Consider the following 25,755-nt stretch of genomic DNA (forward strand, 5'->3'; position numbering starts at 1 on the left):
AGCATGAGATATATTAGAATGTCAACCAGTGTCACTTATGGACGTTAATTTTTTTCTATGCATTAAGTAATGGTGAGATTAGTCTCCTTGAATAATGTACAATATGCTTTCTTCTTGAAGTTGAGATGTTAAGGAAACTTGATATTAGTTTCATGTTGTGTGTTTTTATAAGAATGTTTAAACACTACAATGGAGTATGCACATTGCAATGCAATTCTTTTGATTTGGTTAGATGAAATGGGCGAATTGCATTACTAATTGGCTTGGTAGCATGAACTTTGGGATTGTACATTCTATGGAGATGCATCATATCCACCCAACCCCACCCCGCCCCCTGCACTCCTTCAAGAAGTTTTAGGGTTTCTTACTATAGGGTCTTTTCTAGGCACCATCCAGTGGTCCTTCTTGTCTATAACCTTCCAAGGTTATGTCCCACTCTAGCCATGCTCTAGATCCTCTCTCCAATGAGCAATCTGATCTTTAGCATGAGATACAACTCCTTACATCAAAACCCCAACCCTTAAGGCCTTCTCAAGTAACCACCTTCACTTGCAAATCAAGGATCTCATCACCAAAACATGAGAGATGTGTGGGCGTCCTTTCATACCTCAACGAAACAACACACTCAACTGACACACTTTGTGGTGTTGACAAAGACCCACAATGTGTTATTGTCCAACTCGGCCTAGAAAGAGACCTAATACAATTAGCCCTCCAAACTGACATTTTGCCTCTTTCTCCCAAACTTCTTTAACATGGCCCAATTAAATCCCAGATTTAGAAACCCATTTGGATACATACGAAATATCACAAACAAGAACTATGTTTTGGGTTTGACCATGTCAAACAAGCCTATTATGCCTGGTAGTTTTGGGAAATGTGTACAACTCAACACCAGTGGATTGATCTGGACAAATGGCTTATGATCCCAACCTTGTCTGTGCCTAAGGACTCTAGAACAACAACTTCTTGACACCCAAACATCTATTTGTCTCTTCTGCAACTTCATTTCCTTCCTTGCCAGGCTGTCACATATGGATGCCAAACCTAGGGCTTCACGGAAAAATTCAGGTACTGCATTGTTTTCCCTAAAACCAATTGCATCTTATAGTACACACAGGGACCTAACATTCCCAAGAGATTGGTCCAATCCTATGGTGAAATGTTAGGATAGGGCCATTACAATCCCAAACCCTCGTTGACAGGCTTCGTGGATCAGTTTCCACAAAACTTGATGGATCTTCCTCCAATGAGCACCAAATGAATTCAAACCAATTGCAGATGGAAGCTAACTCACCAAGCTAAGTTTCTATGATCATAGATTGAGTGGCCCAATCAGGTTAAATTTGTATAGTTCATAGCGAGAAAAGCAGGAAAAACACAAGTTTTTGCAAAACCTTCCTTATCTTTCATGCCAAACTTCACCATTACATGCCAAATAGACTTAACATGCTTTTAACAACCCTTCTCCAACAGATCCAATTGAATTTTGAATTAGTTGGCCATTGAGATGCAACTAAGCAAGTTGTTTGCAAAAGTTGTTAATGTTCCACTTTGACAATATTTGCAACTTGAGTAACTTTTGACAACATAATGCATTTTTTGCATTTGTCACATCCAAGCGATTTACAACCTTGCAAACATTCTCAAAGTAAATTGTAAAGCTCAAAGACACCATTACCTCCATTTGACATGGTGTGAAAGGGTTTGACCCACTTTGACCAGAGTTGCCCAATTAGGACCAATTGTGGCTTTTGCATCCAATTTGGTCATCATGAGCTCATTACAAAGAGTAAGAATGCCATCTCTAACCTTGTCAAGGTTTTATTACAAACCATAGTAACACGGGGATGCGACCCCAACCTTTTTCATGGATGCCCTCGAGACGGGGACACATTCGGGACAGAGGGACAACGTTCCCGCATCCCTAGTTGTGCTACCGTTGGGCTGTTGTCTCACCAGTTGTGTCCTCTAAGGGGATGGGAACAAGTCCCCCGAGGAAATGGGGGGACCGGAACAAGTCCCCTGAGCCCTCTAAGGGACGGGAAGGTGTGCCCTATCCAACCAAGAAAAAAACAAAGTTTGTTTTAAAAAATTAAACATGTTTTAACATTCTATTGGCTGTATTGAATATCATATTATGCTGCTCAATGTAATCATCTTTGTGATGAGATACCCATACTCTTAATATCTATGACTAATATTATTTAATAGATGTTAGAACTCTTTCATTTGCTCATTTGAGTATTTAAAATTTTAATATTTATTGTTCAATGTTCACTGATCCACTTTCATGTTCAATGTTCTATACAATGTTCAAGACTTGAGTATTTAAATTTTAGTAAATTAGTATTTTACATCTTTATGTCTTATATTGTTATACATGTTTTCACAATTAGCATTTTAAGTACCATATGTATAGCATATACTATTTACACTACCCCATTGCCTGCTGCCATCCCCTTGCCATCCCCAAATCAAGACCCCTCTGCCCTCCCGTCACAGAACCCATTTTCCTTGTCTCCCCATCCCCCAAGGTGGTGTAAGTATGTTACAGACAAAAGATAAAATGATCAAGTGATCCATGATCGCTCTTGAACTAATGGGTGTGCTCCTACACCACCTCCTCCCCGCACTGCTTACCTTCTTTGCCAAATTGTAATGTTGCTTGGGATGGGGACATCACTAGGAGTCAAGAAACAAAGGGAACGCATCTCTTTAGTGCTTCGAGCAAAGGGGAGCATATTTGTGGGACATTGTAGTTGGTCATTCTCTTTATTGGGCATAGTTGGAATGTTCTACAATGGCCAGAAAAAATTCTAAATATCGCTAATCTTATTCTATTTTAGTTTTTTCTATACCTTAAACAATGAAGCTGACTTGCAAAAGTTAATAATCACATGAGGGCATGTGATGGGAGGAAGAGCCTTTTTTCTGGTTCAGTGGCATTGGTGGAAGGTTTCATTCCATTGCAATTCACAGTCGCTAATGGAGTTGGGTGTTGCTAGAATTGCCTAAAGTTGCACAATTTACTCTAAAAATATTGTAAGGTACAGTTTACATGCACTCCAAGCTCTAAGAAATGCACTCAACAACTTAATAAAGTGAATCTGTACCTTATGCAACTTATTAGTGTATGACAGGAACTTATGTATTTAAATATTATAAATCAATATATAAAATTAAATATTTATAAGTCAATTTTATTAATATATTATAAACATTAATATATTTATTATTGGTAATATTATAATATATAAAAATGAATGCTAATAGTATACATTTATTTTATTTGTAATTATATTAAAATATTAAATATTATTAGATGATATTATGGGCACTTCTACCTGTGCGACATTTCCAATTTTAGGCTCTTAGTCACCTTGTCCTTGAAACCCATCTCCATATCTTAGTATTCTCTTGTTTTGAAATTTCGTGGAAATAAAGGTGAAAGCATGGCATGTCTACTGAATATGGGGCCCATAATTCCAAATCTAAAAGGAATTGGGATTTCTAAACCTTAAGTGGTAAAATAATCCTCATGTAGGACACTTGCGTTTCACTTGTCAGTGACCTAAAAAAGCCTTTCCCTTTACCTTTACCTTTTATAAAATAAGCATTGTACTTAATGAACAATTTGAATACGAAATGGGACAAGACTCATAGTAGTTGGCCAATATGAAGTACTGATTGTACTTGTCATGCTAGGGAGCATATTTCTAGAAAAAGAACAATTCTTTTGCATTTTTCAATATCCATGGTATTAAGCTGTGTCCTAGTCTCTCTGGAAATCAGTGGATGCTGGCGCGGATTCGTTCTAATTATCGGATCTCCACGGATTCTTTTCAGCTCAAAGATTTTTTAAATTCTTAGACTGTTGAATGAGACTTCTGAGATCTGGTGTGTTATGTCCTCTTTTCAAATAATTAAAAATAATAACTTTTGCTAAAGCAGGCGGACTCAAAAAGTGAAGTTTCGGCAAAAGGGGCTAATTTTTGGAAACCAATGGATTAATAAATGAAAATTATTATTAAAATATGTATTATTGATCCCTCTTGGTCGTAAGTTAGGGTTATGGCCTCTTTTAAAGGGATTTGGAGGCATTTCGGGCCCATTTTAGAACTTGATTTTTGCTCATTGCTTTGTTGTTCTTGAGAGGTTGCCAAACCTGTGGAGAGGGAGACCCAAGGACGGGAGTTTGCAGGTTTCCAGGGAGGCTAAGGATGGGAGTTTGAGGCCATTCCATGTGCAAGCTCATGCAAAGTTTGCCCTTGTGCTGAACAGTGCAAATTTGTGAGTTTTCGAGTGTGTTTCTTGTAAGAGTTTGATGTTTCCGGTTGAGTATTTCATATCAATTTGGTTTGCTGCTGTATTGCAGACATTTAGATGTTAAAATAGAGCTGAATACATGTATTGGGTCGTGGTTATACTTCTGTGATAGATTATTAGTGTTTTGTGGTGTTTTCAGGCTATTTTGTGTTGTTTTCGGGAGCCCGATGAGTATTGTTTTTGTCCTCCGTTTGGGAGCTGTTGTGTAAACCCTATACAAATTTGGAAATGTCATTTTGTGGGCTATTATGTTGGGAAAATTTCTGTAAAAATGTCTACTTTCAGATTTATTAATAATATGTGAAGCTGTGAAGATTTTGGCACTATTTCGGGCATACCCGATTTGGGTTTTATTGAGAAATTGGTTTATCTTTTAAAATATTGGTTGTTTGATTTTAAAATCTGATTAAAGGCTTTAAATATCATATAAAATCAGCAAGGGGACATTTTAGTGGTATCAAAACGATGATCTTGCTAGCCTGAGGGTTTGTAGAAGTTTGTATGCAACCAAGTGAAAGAGAAAAGAGATATTTGCAGTGAGAAAAGAATAAAGAAATTTTGATCAAACTTCCAGTTAAAAGTAAAAGTACAAAATCCAAGGAAGGAAAAAGTATGGCTGACCCAGATGAGATTGCAAAGAAATTCTTCCAGTACATCCAAAATACTCAGAAACAAACAATGGATAGTTTGGCAGAAACTAGAGAGGCTTTACGGATATTGACAAAAAAATTGCAAGGAGTTGCATCTACTAATGAGAAAGGGAGCACTTTAGAGGAGCCAAGAAATATGAAAATCACACCCTCTAAATCAACAAAAATTATATTCCTACCTGCAGATGAGCCACCAGTACCAAATCTAGCCCTTAGTGTTGTGGAAGAGGTTACAAGTAACTTGATTGCATTAAGAGCTACTTAGAATGGCTTAGATAATGACTTTCGCAGTTCGGTTCTTTTTAGAGAATATGTGGATATGATGAACACTTTGATGCCCAAGAAAGAGTACAGGAGGGAACATGACATAAGTGGAAGAGAGCTCAAAAATAAAATAAGCAAGTTTACAACACCTACTTTTGATGGAACAAATAAAATTTCAGCAAGAGCATGGCTACAAAAATTGCAGACCTTCTTCACGCTTAACCCCATGAAGGAGAGTGATGCCGTTCAATTTGCAAGTCTACACTTGGAAGATGTAGCTTATTATTGGTGGTATCATGGAATGACTACTCAAGGTCATGATCAAGTAATTACATTTGATGATTTCACTCAAAGAGTGATAGATAGATTTGACCTCAAGGATGATGAAGAGTATTTTAAAGAATTGTCAAAGTTGAAAGAAACCAAATCAGTTAATGAGTATATAGAAGAGTTTCAAAAAGTGGCTGTTATGGTACCTGATATGAGTGAAAAGAGGATTGTTTATCTTTTTCTTGATGGTTTGGAAGATTTTGTTAAGGGTCTGGTTAAGGCTTTGTCACCTTCAACCTTACAGGAAGCTATCAAAAGAAGCTTGCAACTTGAAACTTGTGTGCCTATGAAACCAGTCAGTAATCAAAAAACCCCAAATCTTTGGCAACATAAGGCAAATTTTCAAAAAAGAACTTTTCTAGCACTACCACCAAAAAATGTGATAAATGTAGCAAAAAAGAAGGTAGATGAAGAGACTAGGAGTGAATTACGAAGGAAAAAGCTTTGTTTCACTTGTAGAGAACCATAAGTTCTAAGACATAGATGTTTGGGGAAAGGCCAAGTGCCACTATATTGAAGTTGTTTTAGAATTTGATTCAGATGAGCATGAGGAATTTCATGATACTAAGGAAGAAGAAGAAGAGAAGGAAAAAGAAATCAGCAAGGATGGTACTTTATTAGCATTATCAAGAGTCCCAAGATACCATCCCTTTCGAATTCGAGGGGTACTAGTAGGGCAAAGGTTGACAGTTCTTCTTGATAGTGGGGCAACTCAAAATTTTATTGATGAGGGATTTGTCATGAAAAGAGGGCTTAAAGCAGAAGATTTTGAGGGATTCAATGTTACTGTGGCCGATGGATTCACTATGCCTTGCACACTGGTGGTGAAACAACTCAAGATGACTTTAGGAGATTATGAGTTATGTGATGACTTTTTTTTCTGGCATTGGGGAGACAGATCTTGTATTGGGTGTTCAATGGTTGCACTCTATTGGAGGCTATTACATGAACCATCAAACTATGGAGTTTAAATTTCATTCCAATGGGAAAGAAGTCTTATTGAGAGGCTTATCGAATGGAGCACTTAAGGTGGTCACTACAAAGAGGATGCAGAGGACTTTTCGAAGAGGACAAGTAGCATGGGTAGTAGGAGTCATAATCCATCCAACAAGCTCTCCTAAGAACTAAGGTAATTTCCATTTTGAAATTCAAAATATTCTTGATAAGCATAGTACAATTTTCAATGATTTGCCTCCAAGGTTACCACTAGATAGAGGTTTTGAGCATGTTATAGAGTTAGAACAGGGTGCCAAACCAGTTATAACAACTCCATACCGCCATCCAAGGTGTTATAAGGAAGAAATAGAAAAAACTATTAAGGAACTTTTGGACATGGGATTCATAAGGCCTAGCTCTAGTCCATTTGCATCATCTGTGGTACTTGTCAAGAAAAAGGATGGTACAATGAAAATGTGTATAGACTACATGGCTCTAAACAAGACGACCATAACAAATAGGTACCCCAAACCACGCATAGAGGAACTCATTGATGAGTTACATGGTGCTGTATACTTCTCAAAAATTGACTTAAGATCAGGGTACCATCAAATCCAAATGAGGGAAGATGTGGAAAAGACCGCTTTCAGATGTCACTATGGGCACTTTGAATTTCTTGTTATGCCATGCACCAGCAACATTCCAATCTTGTATGAATAAGGTTTTCAGCAAGCGTCTTCAAAAATTTGTTTTGGTAGTTTTTGATGATCTCTTGATTTACAGTAAAACATGAGAAGAGCATCTAAAACACAGACACTATTTTGGAAATCTTGGAGCAGCAATCCTTCTATGCTAATCTATCTAAATGTGAGTTTGGTTTGATAGAGATCCTATATTTGGGACACATTATAAGTTCTAAAAGAGTATAGGTTGATCAACAAAAAATTTTGGCAATTTTGGATTGGCCTCCACCCACTAATCTTGCATAGTTGAGAGGTTTCTTCGGATTGTGTAGCTACTATAGGAGATTTGCCAAGGGATTTTCTAAGCTTGCTGCCCCTTTGACTGATTTGACAAAGAAAGGAGTTTTTGTTTGGACAAAAGAGACACAAAAAACATTTGATAAGCTTAAGGAGGTAACGAGTTCATGCCCTGTGCTTGCAATTCTAGATTTTTCTTTATTTTTTGTTGTTGAATGTGATGCTTCTGGAGAAGGTATAAGGGCTGTCCTAACTCAAAGGGGACATCCAATAGCATTTGAGAGTAGAAAATTAAATCAATTAGAGAAAGGTTACTCCATCTATGATAAGGAAATGTTGGCAATCATATTACAAGGTAATTGGTAAATACTTGCTTATTAATAACAGAGACCGAAAGGTCAATTTATACAAAAGGAAGAGACGATGTTTCCTTAGAAAACGATCGTAAAGAATAGAAACATTCTATTCCAGAGAAAGCAAAAAACGAAAGCAAACTAAAGCTAAAGATATTTACAAGATAACCATTAAATAATAATAGACGTCTTATCTATTATTGTAATACCCTCCCTTAATGGTTAATCTATCTAACACACCAAGCTGTCCTCTGAATTTGACAAACTTATCAGGACCAAGAGGCTTGGTGAGAATGTCTGCAGTCTGATCTGAGGTAGGAACATACTGCAGATCTATAGTCCCGTCTTCAACCAGCTGTCGTATGTAATGACAATGAACATCCACATGCTTGGTTCGTTCATGGAAGACTGGATTCCGTGCTAACTTGATAACGCCTTCGTTATCAACAAACAGAGTAGTCGGTCCTGCTGGTGACATCTGCATATCCCCAAGCATCCGACGAAGCCAGACAGCTTCACATCCTGCCTTAACAGTCCTTCTATATTCAGCCTCTGTAGAAGAGAGAGAAACTGCCTGCTGCTTCTTGCTGGTCCATGTGACTGCACTGGATCCCAAACTGAACACATATCCAGATGTTGACTTTTTATCATCAACAGAGCCTGCCCAATCTGAATCTGTGAACCCACTGAGTTTAGGATTAGAACTCCGAGAATACAGAAGTCCATAATCAGAAGTGCCCTTCACATAACGAAGCACACGCTTTGCTGCCATCCAATGATCAGCCTTAGGAGCTGTCATAAAGCGTGAAATATAGCTGACTGCGAAGCTGATATTAGGCCTAGTAGCAAATAGGTAGATGAGGCTGCCTACTAGTTGCCTATACGTAGTATCATCAACGGAAGGAGAATCAGACTTGGCTGATAACTTGAGACCTTTCTCCATAGGTGTAGATGCAGGTTTGCAATCTTGCATTCGGAATTTGTCTAACAAGGCTCTGGCATATTTGGACTGAGAGATGAATATACCAGAAGACTGTCGCCAAACTTCAACACCTAAGCAATAATGCATGAGCCCAAGGTCAGTCATATCAAAAGACTAGCATAAGTGTTGTTTGATTCCCTGAATCAAAGATGCCGAACTGCCAGTGATGATTAGATCATCCACATAGATAACCAGAAGGATGATGTCACTGTCAGTAGTCTTGATGTACAGATTTGAGTCTGAAGAACTCCTCTTGAAGCCTTGATCACTGAGGTACATATCAATCTTGATGTACCATGCCCGAGGGGCTTGCTTCAAACCATAGAGAGCTTTTACCAATCTGAGAACCTGATGGTCTTTACCAGCAACCTTGAAACCAGGAGGTTGCGTCATGTAGACCTCTTCATGGAGATCACCATTCAGGAAAGCACTCTTTACGTCCATCTGATGGATCTTCCAGCCAAACTGTGCTGCCATGGCTAAGACTAATCTGATGGTGCTCATCTTTGCAGTAGGAGCAAAGGTCTCCTCATAATCAATGCCCTGACGTTGAGAAAAGCCCTTTGCCACTAAACGAGCTTTGTACTTATCCAAAGTACCATCTGATTTGTATTTGATTTTGTAGACCCATTTGCAGCTAATGGGTTTCTTCCCTGGGGGAAGATCAGAAAGGACCCAAGTGTTGTTCTTCAGCAGGCTCTGGTGTTCAGATTGCATGGCCTGTTCCCACTCTGGAATTCCTTTAGCCTCGGAATATGTTTGAGGTTCAAACACACTGTGAATGTTGGCCATAAGAGAAAAGTTAACATAATCTATAGTTTTGCTCTTTTTTCGAGTAGTTCTCCCATCAATGAGCTCATCATCATGAAGATCAGCAAGTGTCTTAACCCACCACTTAGGCCGGAGAGGAGAATGACCAATAGTAGTACTAGGAGATGCTTGATCAGCAGGATCTTGATCAGAAGAATCTGGATCAAACTCAAGTGAAGCATCTTCAAAACGAGGTGATCCTACAGGAGAAGCCGGAGGTGGCTGTACAGGTATCACTGGCAGGACTGGAGCTGTAGGAGCTACTGGAGCCCTCCCATCAGGTGGACCTAATGGAAGCCGAACTCTCAAATCATGAACCTGCATAGGCTGGTTTGCTGGATCAGGAACAGGAGAAACAGACATGAATGGTCCTCGCTGCTCATCAAAGACTACATCGCGGCTGTATATGAGACTAGATGTCTCAACATCAATAAGGCGGTAGGCTTTGTGAAGACTGCTATATCCAGCAAGCATCAGTTTCTGACTCTTGGCATCCAACTTGGTGCGTGAAGCATCAGGGATCCAAACAAAAGCAAGAGAGCCAAAAACCTTCAGGTGACTGATTCTGGGCTTGCGACCTGACCAGGCCTCTTCCGGAGTTTTACCTTTGACCGCCACTGTGGGTGACCGGTTCAACAGATAAACTGCAGTGTTAACTGCTTCTGCCCAAAAACGCTTCGGAACATGTCTGTGTTCGAGCATGGAACGAGCCATCTCGGTGATTGTCCTGTTCCGACGTTCAACTACACTGTTCTGTTGTGGCATGTGGGGTGTGGTGAACTGGCGTTGGATGCCATGTGTATCCAAGAAGCTGGAGAAAACATTAGAACAAAATTTCCCCCCATTGTCTGATCTAAGAGTAATAATAGATTTCCCAGACTCTTTTTCAACTAAGGGTTTAAACTTCTGAAATACAATAAATGCATCGGATTTCTTTTTAAGGAAATACACCCACATTTTTCTACTGAAATCATCTACAAACAACAGAAAATACTTGTACCCAAGAACAGAAGGAGTGGCCATAGGGCCGCAAATATCAGCATGAACAAGCTGAAGTACTTGAGAAGCTCGCCAAGAATCGCCACTGGGGAAAGGTGTGCGATGTTGCTTCCCAGCCTGACATGCGTCACAAACTCCAAGGTGTTGGGTTTGAATCTCTGGCAAACCAAGAACAAGCTCATCCCGAGCAAGTTGTGAGAGATAATGCACATTTAAGTGCCCATATCGCTGATGCCAAAGTGTGCTGATGGAAGTTCGCCGAGCAGCCATAGCTAAGTCCTGAGAATCACCAGAATCAGTACGTCTGAAAAGACCATGATCCTCAAGACCAACTGCAATAGTAGACTTAGTTGCCCGATCAGTGATGGTGGACTGATGTGAACTGAAGGTGACTGCCAAGTGTGGAGAATGTCGTAGCAACTGACTGACCGAGAGTAGATTTAGTTCCATCCCTGGAACGTAGTACACATCAAGGAATATGAGCTTCCTCCCAACAGACTGAATTTGAATGTTGCTTTTACCAACAACCATGTACTCTTCTCCACCACCAAAGATAACAGAATCTGAATAAGGCCGGTAGTCAGTAAACCAGTCTCTACGGTGAGTGAAATGTCGAGAGGCACCTGAATCAATGTACCAGGCAGATGACTGTACATGATCTGCGGGTCTTTTAGCCATGAAGGCATAAAAGACAGATTCCACCTGCTTAGTGTGCTCTGCACTGTTCGCTTTGGGTTGCGAACCTGATTGCTTAGACTGGGCAGCTAAGCGTTTTCGACATGCAACCTTCATGTGACCATACTTGTGGCAATAGTTGCATTGAATGTTCTTCTTTGTGGTACCATCGGATGCTGGAGCAGAAGACTTCTGCTGAGATGGTTGCTGAAACTTGCCCTTATCCTTCTGAAAGGATTTCGCAGCAAAGGCTTGCTCAGTGGAGGTGGAACTGGAGCTGCTACCGAACTGTTGTTTCCACCGATCTTGCTGAAGTAGCAGGGTGCAGAGATTAGTGAACTTTAGATCAACACCAGTAGATGTGATGTTGAGAGTCTCGATAAAATGCTCATAGGAATTTGGTAAACTCCGAAGGGTGATTACCACAATATCCTCTTCCTACATCTTGCGACCGATGGCAAGTAACTGATCACGGATTTCTTGAATCCGGTTCAGGTGTGCCTGGAGCGAGGTGCGCTCATCCATGACAATAGAAAACAGAGTGTTTTTCAGAAAGAAGGCTTTGCTCTTGTCGGAAGTCTCATGAAGACCTTTTACATGTGTCCAGATTTCGGCCGCTGTCTTGCCGGATGGAATTTGAGAAAGTTGGTCATCAGCTACGGAGAGTTTGAGAAGCATTACTGCCTCTCGATTGTTCAGATCCCATGTATCTTGATCAGGACCCGGAGAAGTCGGACACTGCTTAACACCCAGAACAAGTTGATCGGTGTTTCGATATTCGAAGATTGCGATGATGCGCTGCTTCCAGGTTCCATAATTGCGACCATTGAATTTGGAATTATGCTCGAGCAGAATATTTGTCAGAGATGCCATGGCACATTTTTCAATGAAAAATTGTGAAAATCTGTGAAGGCACGTTCTTCGAGGCAAAAATACGGAAGACCCAGAAGAATTAGAGAATGACCCAAAAGAGAGCTCAAAAAATCCAGAAGGAATCTGCTATTGTTTTCTGAATCTGTTGGCTCGAAAATCGAGGCACAAAAATCGAGGCACCCAAAAAAAATGGACGACGACCCAGTTGAGCTCTCAAAAAACCCACCAAGAATCTGCAAACAAAAAATTTTTTCGACCCCAAAAATTAGGGTTTCGAAAAAAAAGGTCCTAGCTGAAAAAAGCTTGAAAAAACTTAAGATTTCTTGATGAAAAATGGTCGAATCTGCTTCCCAGAGCACGATGACAGACTGAGACGGCTAAGAGCATGAAGATTTGATACAGAAACATGCAGATTTTCACCCCAAAAACGCGAGTCTTCAAAAAATGGCCACGATTTCCACGCGATTTGCAGACCTGTAATTCGGGAATTTCTCCAAGTAGAAAAACCCTAGGTGGGTTTTGGAGAAATTAGCTGAAATAATTTTGGAAAAATTTAAACAAATAATTTCAAGAAGAAATTATAAATTTTTCCGAAAAAATTTAAGTATTTAGCTCTGATACCATATTACAAGGTAATTGGTAAATACTTGCTTATTAATAATAGAGACCGAAAGGTCAATTTATACAAAAGGAAGAGACGATGTTTCCTTAGGAAACGATCGTAAAGAATAGAAACATTCTATTCCAGAGAAAGCAAAAAACGAAAGTAAACTAAAGCTAAAGATATTTACAAGATAACCATTAACTAATAATAGACGTCTTATCTATTATTGTAATAAATCATGCATGCACTTCATAAGTTTAGACAATATTTGGTATGTGGGAGATTCATTAAAGACAGGCAATAATAGCCTCAGGTTCTTCTTGAACCAAAGGGATTTGAATGATCGTCAACAAAAATGGGTAAGCAAATTGCAAGCTTATGATTTTGATATTGAATACATGAAAGGAAAGAATAATGTGGTTGCTGATGCTCTCTCAAGAAAGCCCATTTTGTGTTCCTTAACATCTATCTCTGCTAATTGGAAAGTCTCCACAATTTCAGAGTGCGCTAAAGATTCCTTTGCCACCAAGATTTTGGATAAGTTAGTGGATGATAACAAGTACAAGGTTGTTGATGAATTGATTTATTACAAGAACAGAATCTTCTTAGTGCTAGGATAAAAAATTAAGGAGAGGATATTGAGGGCCTTTCATGACACACCTTTGGCTGGTCATCAAGAATACTTCAAGACATACAGGCAACTTTGAGAGCGGTTTGCATGGAAGGGTATGAAGGAGGATGTCCTTAAACACATTAAGGAATGTATGGTATGCCAATAAAACAAGAGTGAGCAAATTTTTCCTGCAGGGTTGTTGCAACCACTTCCTATTCCTGAACAAAAATGGGAAAGTATTTCCATGGACTTCATCACTGGGTTGCTCAAGGTTCAAGGTAAGGATTGCATATATGTGGTGGTAGATAGACTAAGTATGCACATTTCTTTCCCGTCACATCTGATTTCAAGGCATCACAAGTGGCTGAATTGTTCTTCAAGAAATTTTTTAGATTACATGGCTTGCCTAGAAACATTGTCAGTGATCGAGACACTGGATTCCTTAGCTCTTTTTGGAAGGAGCTCTTTCATATGGGAGGAACTGAATTCACTCCTAGTACTAGCTATCACCCTCAAACAGATGGACAAACAAAGATAGTTAATAAATGGACAGAGAGATATTTGAGGAACTATGTTTCAAATCAACATGCCTGGGTGAAATGGTTGCACCTAGGGGAGTATTGTTACAATACATCTCATCACATGTCTATTGGTATGCCTCCTTTTCGTGCTCTTTATGGTTATGATGCCTTTTCCTTTGTTGCTCTAGTATTTTCAGATAGCAGAGTACTTGCAGCAAGTGATTTCATCAAGCAAAACCAAGACATAATAAGGTCCCTTAAGGATAATCTACAACATGCACAGAACCAACAGAAGTTGTATGCTGATAGGAAAAGGACTGAAAGATCTTTTGAGGTGGGAGATTTGATATTTGTTAGGTTGCAACCATATAAGCAAAGCACCTTGAAGAGTAGTGGGGCAGAGAAGCTCAAGCCAAGGTTCTATGGGCCTTATAAGATCATCAGGAAGGTAGGAGAGGTAGCTTATGAATTGGAGCTCCCACCAAACAACAAAACACATAATATTTTCCATGTCTCTTGCCTGAAGAAGGTTCTAGGCCAACAAACCATAGTATCTACAAAATTACCACCTTTTGATGATGAAAGGGAATTAGTTTTGATACTAGAAGAGGTTTTGGATACAAGAGAGAAAAGATTGAGAAAAAGGAGCATCATAGAGCATTTGGTCAAATGGAAAGGGTTACCATTGGAGGATGCAACTTGGGAAGGAGCACATATTCTTGAGCATCCAAACTTCATTGCTTGAGGACAAGCAATATTTGGGAGGGGAGGATTTGTCATGTCCCCTTTTCAAATAATTAAAAATAATAACTTTTGCTAAGGCAGGTAGGCTCAAAAAGTGAAATTTCGGCAAAAGGGGCTAATCTTTGAAAACCAATGGATTAACAAATAAAAATTATTATTAAAATATGTATTATTGACCCCTCTTGGTCGTGAGTTAGGGTTATGGCCTCTTTTAAAAAGATTTGGAAGCATTTCGGGCTCATTCTAGAACTTGATTTTTGCTCATTGCTTTATTGTTCTTCAGAGGTTGCCAAACCTATGGAGAGGGAGACCCAAGGACGGGAGTTTGCAAGTTTCTAGGGAGGCTAAGGACGGGAGTTTGAAGCTATTCCATGTGCAAGCTCATGCAGAGTTTTCCCTTGTGCTGAACAGTGCAAATTTGTGAGATTTTAGGTGTGTTTCTTGTAAGAGTTTGGTGTTTCCGGTTGAGTATTTCATATCAGTTTGGTTTGCTGCTGTATTGCAGACATTTTGATGTTAAAATAGAGCTGAATACATGTATTGGGTCATGGTTATACTTTTGTGATAGATTATTAGTGTTTTGTGGTGTTTTCGGGCTATTTTGTGTTGTTTTTGGGAGCCCAATGAGCATTGTTTTTGTTCTCTGTTTGGGAGCTATTGTGTAAACTCTATACAGATCTGGAAATGTCATTATGTGGGTTGTTATGCTGAGAATTTTTTTGTAAAAATGTCTACTTTCAGATTTATTAATAATATGTGAAGTTGTGAAGATTTTGGCACTATTTCGGGCATACCCGATTTGGGTTTTATTGAGAAATTGGTTGATCTTTTAAAATATTGGTTGTTTGATTTTAAAATCTGATTAGAGGCTTTAAATATCATATAAAATCAGCAAGGGGACATTTCATGGTGCCACCAAAAAATTAGAAGCTTTCTTTGGCATGGTTCTTCAACGTTTCGATCTTGGTGCATTATCACTTTCTTCTGACTTGTCTATTGCTTATTTTATTCTTCATCTGGTTTTCATGGAGTTAATCCAAATACCAGCACAAAAATTGAAGTTTCTTTCCTTCCTGGGTGGCACTTCCTCGGCGCATCCTTTTTCTTTAGGCTTTGTATTTTTGGTTCAAATGATCTTGACCTTACAGCAGTCTGATTAGTGAATCTTGAGTCTGAACTCCCGATTGATCAACATTGAATCATGAACTAATTTTTGATTTTGTAATTCAAATTGCGTTGGATTCTTGAACTTGAGTAATTTAGTAATTAGTTTTTTCAATTTGTATACATGTGTTTGTGAAGTTTGAAGTTGAACTATCAATGGTGAAGCATCACACTATGGAATGATTGTTTTTTGTATATTTCTTGCATTTCTTTGCATGTGTGTGTGTGTGTGTATAGATAGATTGATAGATGCATCCAAAAAAAAAAAAAAAAATTTGCACATCTGCGCATTCAATTCTCGCATCTGCATTAGCATCAGCATAAGCATCAACATCAGCATTGGCAACTTAGGAAAATACCTAGCACAATTTCAAAAGTCACCTCAACCTGAATTGCTTACTTGGAAAAGGCAATATCTTTAGAAAATCCAATATCCCACCAAACTTTGCAAATAAGCTGTCAGGCTGTCACCCAGCTGTATAAAGAGCATTGAATCAATATCCAAAAGAAAAAAGTCAATATAGTTGGAGAAACAGATCAAAACATGAGAAACTGTGTGGCTGGAAGTGTATGGACAGACTCGTGTTTGCAATTCAAAACTCACCAAATTCAAATTGCACTACAAAAAAAATCAAATCACACCTGATCCTTAAGGCAAAGTGAGAAGATGATAATTGATGCCAACATGAGCACATACTATAAATAGCAGTTTTATCCTAGAACTCAAGGGAACAAACCCAGAGAAATCTAGAAAGATTGGTAGCATGCAAGCACTTACTGTAAATAGCAGTGTTCTCCGAAGACCAAAGAGAATAAAACCAGAAATAACCTAGAAAAGATTGGTGTCTTGCAAGCACTTACCATACATAGAAATGTTATGAGGACCAAAGATTACAAACCCAAAAAGATTGGTGCTGTGCAAGCACTTGCTATAAATAACAACTGCTGTCAAAACCCGCTGAAACTGCAAACTAAGCTCACCAAGATCATTGGAACCTTCCAACAGATCATATTGTAATGGATATACAAAAAATTATAATTTGAACTTCATAAGCATTTGTAGTATATAAATTAGAAATATGCAACTTGATGTTTCTTCAAATATTCCGATAGAAGACAAGCAAGAAGAGCCACAGAAATGCAATCATAGAGTAGGAGGATACACCTAAATTGGAGCAGCAGTGGAAATTTCAGAAAAGGGTTGAAATCTGGGAACCAGGGTTTCATGCACAAGATTGACATGGCATCGTATCATCGTTATCATTATTTTGTACTTTCAATCGCTGGGTGAGAGACGAACATTTTTGGTTATGGATCTATTTCTACCTGTACATACTGAACTTGGGAAGATTAAGCAATTGGTGGATTTGAGAGTACAACTCTACTGACTGTTCACATCTATGGCCCTTGCAGACTAATGATATTTGCAGATATATTATATATCTCATACCCTATCAGTCATATAGTTTAGAAAATTGCTTATAAATTTTTCTATGATTTTCCTTGAGGCTTGTTACCAGTGTTTACACCTAGGACATAATGGTTTTATATGTTGTGAGAGAGTTCTTGGAGAGTTTTAACTAGTTGAATGCATTGATTTAAGTGGAAGAGCTCTGCAACATCAGGCTCGGATATAGATGTTTAAAAGACTTTTAAGTATGAATGTTATATGTTCAAAACAAAAATATAGAAGACTTAGCTTTCTACTTGTAGATGCAATACGTCTATTAGTAAGTCTATATTCAGTATTGAAAATCTGAATAATAATCAGTATATACTGATATGGCTGACTTTAATACATTCTGATTATAAAACGAAATAATATCTGATGAAGATCCAGTACTCTGCTATCGCTACTTTGTATGCAGAGAAGACTGTTTTATATTATCTGTTCGTTGTGCTTAAACAAGGATTGCAGTGAGTATATCTATGTGACTGTGAGTCACGTTTGATAGACATGACTCACGGAGGAGTCATGTCTATCGAATGTGACTCAACAGTCATGAATTTTAAATAAGCACCGTCATTAATATGCCATAGTTACATTTTGATTAAATGCAAAATGATGATTGGCCTCATCGGAAAAAATATATATATATGTGTGTGTGTGTGTGTGTGTGTGTGTGTGTGTGTGTGTGTGCATAAATATATTTCTCACAATATAAATATATTATGTGCAAGTAATAATATATACACTAACTGAAATATATACTAATATTATTTCAATATTATTATCCGACTAAGCTATATTTTAACACTCCCTCTTAGATTAGAAGGATAAACACAAATAAATAAAATGGCATTGAAATTATTTATAAAAACACAAAAGAAGTCTTTGATCAAAAGACTACCAAAATATAATATCAAATAAGTATTGGCCTATCAGAATATCAACATAGGATATTCACCAATTACTATTTTGATATTATATGACATGAGCATTGGCTTATAGAATATCAATCAAATGATAATTACCAACTACTCTTTAGTAATGGTCTATTAGAACATCAACTGAATGATATTCACCAAGTACTCAGTGTGGTATTGGTGTATTAGAATATCAAGGCAAGATATTCACCAAGTACCTAATATATATCTATACAAACAACTTGTAGATAGTTAAATTTTAAATGACGTCTAACACCTTGTTTTTTTATAAGATAAAGCCTTTCATGATCTATCTCAACATTTACACAAAATGTATATCATGATATAGGTTATTGTAAGACCGTCACCTTTCAATATCTTTTACAAGCACAAGTGAAAAAACATTTGAAAGTCGTCACTTTCTAATGATAGACACAAGTTTCATAAATTTACAACATTCATAATATATATAACCATACCAATTTCCTTACGAAAGTGTTCTACCTTTGTCTTCACAAGTGGTTTGGTAAGAGTATGCAATTTGATTCTCTGTATTGATATATCTCAATTTGATCACAATCTTCTCAACCATGTCTCGAATATAGTGATATGGTATCTCACTGTGTTTTGATCTATTATGGAACACTGGATTTAGGGAGAGTTTGATACAACTCTGGTTATCACAATAGATAGTAGAAGGTGGTAGAGGCTTTTCAAATAATTCAATTAGAAGTTTCTTCAACCATACGGCTTCATAGGCTCCTATAGATGCAGCTATGTATTTGCCTTCTGTGGAGCTCTGAGCTACTAATGATTGTTTTCTACTGAACCATGATGTCATTGCTGATCCCAAGGTAAAACAACATTCTGATGTACTCTTCTGATCGATAGAATTTCCTGCCTAGTCAAAGTATATATCCACACAGATCCAGTTTAGTGTTAGTGTATTTTAGACCATATTCAACTGTACCACGAAGATATCTGAGAATGTGTGTTGCTGCTACTAAATGAACTTGTTTGGGTTCACACATGAACTGACTAAGAACATTTACTGCATAACATATATCATGTCTTGTATTCACTAAATACATTAGAGATCAAATAATTTGTCAATAGAGGGTAGGATCAACATTCTCAAAATCTTCATTTGCCTCTTTTAGTTTTTGTAGGTTTGTTTCCATAGGGGTCTTCATTGGCTTGCTGTCCATCATTCCAAATCTTTTAAGTATGTCCAATGTATACTTCTCTTGATTTAAAAAGATCTCATTTGCACGTTGCCATACTTCTAGTCCCAAAAATAGTGCAGTAGTCACAAATCCTTCATGTCAAATTCAGATGCAAGATCTTATTTACATTTGTCAATCAAGTGATCTTCTCCTATAATCAAAAGGTCATCAACATACAAAACCATAATCAACATATCCCCTTGTAATACTTTGAAGTATAGATTAGGGTCTGCATTGTTTTTAGTAATACCAAGTTTAGTTAAATGGTGATCTATTCATTCATACCAAGCTCAAGGAGCTTGTTTTAGTCCATATAGTGCCTCCTTTAATTTACATACATGTGATTGTTTATTGTGCACTACAAATCCTTCAGGGTGTTCAAGATAAACTTCCTCTTCTATTACCCCATTCAAAAAGGCTGCCTTGACATCCATTTGATGAATTTTCCATCTCTCGGATGCGGCAATGGCTATAACAGTTCTGATTGAGGTATATCTGGCTACTGTAGAAAATGTTTCCTCATAGTCGATTCTTTCCTTTTGAGAGAAACCGCTTGCAACAAACTTAGCTTTGTATTTGTCAATACTTCCGTTTGCAACATGTTTGATCTTGAATAACCATTTGGAGGAGACAACAAATTTGTTTTTGGGTCTGGGAACAATGTCCCAGTTTTGTTGTTTCATGGCTTCTTTTACATCGCAAGGTTCAGACTTTAGATATTTCACTCATCAATGCAATGTAGCTAAAAAATATGTTTGATCATTTTCTCTCTAATAGATTTAGTAGGGACGCAACTGTTTTCTTTAATTGGCTTTCTGGCCCATAGTGGTCTTTTCTTTTCCTTAGAAATGTGAGAGATATCCATAGGTTTGGTAGAGTTATCTTCTTCTATTAAGTTCTCCCTCTCAATATCAGAACTTGGTTCTTTTAGAGTTTCTTCAATATTTTACTCATTCATCTTTGGATCTTTTGCAAGTAATATCCTCATCAAATATTACGATAAGGTTTAGATTTTTCACTGTATCCTATGAAGATTCCTCTTTTTACTGAAGGTTCTAGTTTTGTTCTTTTCTCCTTAGGAATGTGAAATGTTAAAGATCAAGTTTCTTTTTAGAAAATGCTTCTTCAGGAGTTTTTAAGGTCAAGGTGTGAGTGTGGACATTTTTTTTGAATGAAAACAACAATATTAGAGGCTTCACCCCAAAGGAAGGTTTCAAGGTTTTGATCATGGAGCATAGCTTTAGCTGCGTCAACAATAGTTCTATTATTTCTCTTTGCTACTCCATTCTGTTGGGGATTGTGAGGGATTGAACACTCCCTCTTGATTCCAACAATTTTACAATAATTTAGAAAGATCTTAGAAATATATTCTTTGCCATTATCAGTTCTTAGAATTTTGATTTTCTTACTAGACATGTTTTCTACAAGGGCTTTATATTCTTTAAATTTCGTCAAAATATCTTCAGACTCTGCATTTTAGAAAATACATCCATGTCTTCCTGAGAAATCATCCACAAATATGATGTAGTATAAGAGACCCCTAGAGAAGGAACTGGCATTGGCCCACATAAGTCGGAGTGGACAAGTTTTTAAGACTTCTTTGGTTTTGCTCTTACTGTTACGAAAGGTGGTTTTAATATTCTTCCTTAAGGCACAACCTTTACAAGTTCCTTTGTGGTTAGGTTGAAGTTTAGGTAACCTTGTTACCATTTTCTCTAGAGAAGGTAATCCTTGGAAATGAAGATGCCCTAGTCTCCTGTGCCAGATTTCATTCTCTTTGTATGCATCATGAAAAAGGGCTATGGGTGAGCAAGAGTTTAGTTTGTATAGACATCCATGTCTAGAACCAATTTTGTGAGTGTTTTTGATATTTGAGTTCTTAGGCCAAGCTAATACTTTTCCCTCCATACCCTCTATGCTTCATCTTCTAGTGCGGATATAAGACCAAGTTTCTCTTTATGCCTGGCATGTATATTACTTTAGTGAGTTCAATTGAAATTCCTGATTTCAGATTTATAGTACATGTCGCTACTAGATAGCTGGTGTCATCTCCGATAGTTGCTTCATCAACATAATCTCTGTCAATTGAATTTAACTGTTCTTTGAAGCCAGTAATGTGTTGAGAAGCTCCACTATCAATTACCCATGTATTTGTTTTGTTAGATATTTCACTAGATAGGGCTGAATAGAAGGCATTGTTTTCAGAATTTCTATTAGAGTTGCTGACATGGGCAAATGAAGCTTGTTGCTCAAGTCTATCAGGACATTTAGATGCTGGATGACCAAACTTATCTCATTTGAAACATTGCATTTTGGAAAGTCTGGCCGCTTCCTCTTTCCTTTGAATTTTTGTTTCTTCTTTTTCCTATTTACTTGTGTAGAAAGGACTTGCATATCTTCTTTTGAGGAAGAGATATTCAAGCCTCGAGATATTTGCATACATTCCTCTTGTACGTAATCAGCTTTGAGTCTTTCAAATTTAGGGAATCTGGTTTGAGAGCACACTACTTGTCTAAAATTTTTCCATGATGGTGGGAGTCCTTTTAGGGTCATTATAGTTAGCTCTTTTCCATCACAGACATGACCTATTGTTGATAGTTGATTTCTTAATTCAGTTATTCTCATAAAATATGAAGAAATTGTCTCTCCTTTATTCATTTTGATGTTGGAGAGTTTGTCTGTTAATGTGATGATACACACAGTATTTTTAATCTCAAACATATTTTCAAGAGCTTTGTACATCTCATGTGCTGTGTCTAGCTCTGAAGTAAATGGGTTTTAACGTCCACAATTAACTTCATGGCTTTGTTGTTGTCACTTTCCCATTTTTCCAATTCATCATTTCCTTTGGGTTGTGGTTCAGATTTCTCAATGAATTTACTTATACCATTTTCTTTCAAGGTGAACTTCATCCGTAATTTCCATCTCGCAAAATCTGAATCACCTTCAAACTTGTCTTCTAGCCTCATACCATTCACCATTTTGAAGAATATGAATTTTAAAGTTGTTTGAGTGTATTCTTGGTAAGTCCAATCAGAATCGTCTCTTAGGCCTGCTCTGATACCATGTTAAGGTTTTATTGGACTTTTAACTATGAATGTTACATGTTCAAAACAAATATATAGAAGACATAGATTTCAACTTGTAGATGCAATACATCTATTAGTAAGTCTAAATTTAGTATTGAAAATCTGAATTATAATCAGTATATACTGATATGGCTGACTTTAATATACTCTGATTATAATATGAAATAATATCTGATGAAGATCCCGTACACTCTGCAATCGTTGCTTTGTATGCAGAGAAGACTGTTTTATATATTGTGTTCGTTGTGCCTGAAACAAGGATTGCAGTGAGTATATCTATGTGACTGTGAGTCACGTTGGAGGAGTCACGTCTATCAAACGTGACTCAACAGTCGTGACTTTTAAATAAGCACCGTTGGTAATATGAGTCACGTCTATCAAACGTGACTCACAGTTGTGACTTTTAAATAAGCACCGTCGGTAATATGCCATAGATACATTTTGATTAAATACAAAATGATGATTGGCCTCATCGGCATATATATATTAAATGCACCAAACATTATATATATAATATTTCTCACAATATAAATATATAATGTGTTAGTAATAATATACACACTAACTGAAATATATAGTTATATTATTCCAATATTATTATCCAACTAAGCTATATTTTAACAGAAGATTTCTAAGATATATTATAATTTGATGAAAACAGTTGGGGACTGTTAGTTTTTTTCAGCTTCCTACGTGATATATCTAGGCAAATTGGATAATAGATTTCTTTGTTGCTTCATTGACTCGGTTCGACTTTGGATATGTCTTGTGAGTAGTCCCTGCATGCAAAGAAATTTGATCATTCTTTCACTCATCACAAACAGAAACTAAACCTGTCTTTGAGCCTCATTTTCTTGATTTTGGAAATTCTGCCAGGACCCTTGTTTGCATTGATATAGTACATATCTTGAGATCAAGATGGCGTAGCACAAGCAGTTTTCTAATTGCATAATAGTAATCTCATGGCCTTTTGCTATGTATTTTCCTTAATCTACTTTGTAATGCATTTCAATGTCTGTGGGGATTTGTTGATAGCTCAATAGATAAAATGAATATTTATATCTTGCAGGTACTGGAAGTATTCAATCAATGAACATGGCACTCAAGATATTCCTGCGATGATTGAAAAAATACACGAAATAAAGATGTCTGAGTTGAGTGATTTGCAGATTGGCTTGGATCATTATAATAAAAGAGACAACCTCCCTTATACAATATGTGCTGTCTCACATAGTCTGGGTGGAGCTGCCTTGCCGATGTATGTAGTAACAAAGCGCCTAAAAGGACAGCCTCATCGACTTTCAAGATTAATTTTATTATCACCTGCAGGATTCCATCAAGATGCACCATTGATTCTAAAAGTCTGTTCATATATATTTCCTGCTTTTGCTCCGGTTTTAGCTCCCTTGATTCCAGGACTCTACATACCTACTAAATTTTTCCGTATGATTTTTAACAAATTAGCTCGGGATTTTCAGAATTATCCCGCACTTGGAGGGCTTGTACAAACCCTATTCAGTTATGTTGTTGGAGGGGATAGCTCAAATTGGGTGGGGGTGATAGGTACATCACACTATAACATGAATGATATGCCAGGAGTTTCCTATTATGTTGCAGTACACCTGGGGCAGATGAGACATGCAAAGAAATTTCAAATGTACGATTTTGGAAGTTCATCGGCAAATATGGAGGCTTATGGAATGCCTCATCCATTGGACCTTGCGGCAAATTATGGTGTTATTGATATTCCTGTTGACGTGGTTTCTGGCCTGAAGGATAAACTCATACCTCGTTCCATGGTGATGAAGCATTACAAGATGATGAGAGATGCTGGAGTCAAAGTGTCATATGGAGAGTTTGACTATGCTCATCTTGATTTCGTTTTTGCCCACAAGGAGGAGCTTCTTACATATGTCATGTCTCGGCTCCTGTATGTTTCTTCACCAACAAAGAAAGGCTTCAGTACTAAATCAAAAAAATTGAGGAAATCTGGGAATAGTCAGAAATCTCAAGGAAACAGAGATGAGAGTAAGTCCATCAAATGCATGCCCAGTAAGTCTATTAAAGAAAGAGTTTCCACAGATGACAGATGGCCTGAAGAACTTCAAAGTTCCATTCCAAGTTGCAGCTCTTCTGAAGGATCTCAAAGCTAGGAATTTGAAATTACTGGTCTGAAAACAACAGGGAAAGAATTTTCTCATTTTGAGTCTAAAAGATGAATCTCCAATTCTATGATTAAATTATACTCGTGAAATCTGAGGGAAAAAGTAAAATCAAATTATGACATTATCCTTGTTTGGCGTGTATCTAGTCCATCCCCTATAAATAGATTCTCTTTGTATCCAAGTTTGGCCGTAAAGGATTATTCTTAATTGAAAATATTGTATGATATGTTTTTGGACAATTTCTTTAATTTTCATTGTAACAGGTATTGTGGCTTTATTTGGTTGCCCATACCCGAAGCACCTAACACTATTTCAGTTCTTAGTAGCAGAATGGAAGGGTAAGCTTGTAAGAACTATTCTCTCTTGCTACTACGGAGCAGAAAACAGTACAAAGAATTTTCTATTCTAGACATACTACATTGTATTTAAGTGGCTAATGTGGAATATACAACTGTTTGATTTAAATTTTGTTATTTCATTTCTGCGAGCCAATTTATGGGCATGTATACGGTACCGGGCGTTGCTATAGAAATTTTAAATTATTATATCCTCTGTAGTATTTGAAATCATGTGCCATATTGTCTCAAGGATTCAATAAGGAAGTCATTAAAACCATAAAAATAGCTGTAAACTGGTTTTGTTACAAGCTTCATTTTCTAGAATATACAAATAAGTGTCTCGTGACAGAAAAAAATTGTGATTTCTTGCATCTTCTTTCGCATTGATCTTTATTTTACAAAATCATTTTTTATAGAGCATGCATCCATATTTTATGTAAGTTACAGATTTGGATGCGAATTCCGAAGTGGATTCCAAAAGGGATACGGGATGCAGTGATTTTTTTTTGGATGTGGATGCGGGAGGAAATGTATATATATATATATATATATATAATATGCAAAGAAATGCAAGAAATATCAAATATACTAATATATGCAAAGAAATGCAAGAAATATACAAAAACAAATCATTTGATAGTATGATTATGAATTTATGATACTTAACCCTTTATCAAAATTCAAGATATTTCAAAATTCAAGATATTTCAATATCAATATGTGCTTGTCCAACATTAGCACAC

At 37.2% G+C, this 25,755-nt stretch overlaps 1 protein-coding gene across 1 annotated transcript in view; it reads left to right on the forward strand.

The window, feature by feature from the left end:
• The window catches only part of LOC149578607 (uncharacterized), a 51,467-nt gene extending 26,328 nt beyond the window's left edge, over positions 1–25,139 (forward strand). Inside the window, exon 9 of the mRNA XM_089830148.1 lies at positions 23,579–25,139. Coding sequence (XP_089686274.1) covers positions 23,579–24,662 — 1,084 coding nt within the window. The 3' untranslated portion in view covers positions 24,663–25,139. The remainder of the gene's footprint in view (positions 1–23,578) is intronic.
• The last annotated feature ends 616 nt before the right edge of the window (positions 25,140–25,755 follow it).

The sequence above is a fragment of the Cupressus sempervirens genome, chromosome 1 (genome assembly GCF_028749045.1).
Source record: "Cupressus sempervirens isolate cs-2001-9-10 chromosome 1, ASM2874904v1, whole genome shotgun sequence".
In the NCBI taxonomy this organism is placed as follows: Eukaryota; Viridiplantae; Streptophyta; class Pinopsida; order Cupressales; family Cupressaceae; genus Cupressus; species Cupressus sempervirens.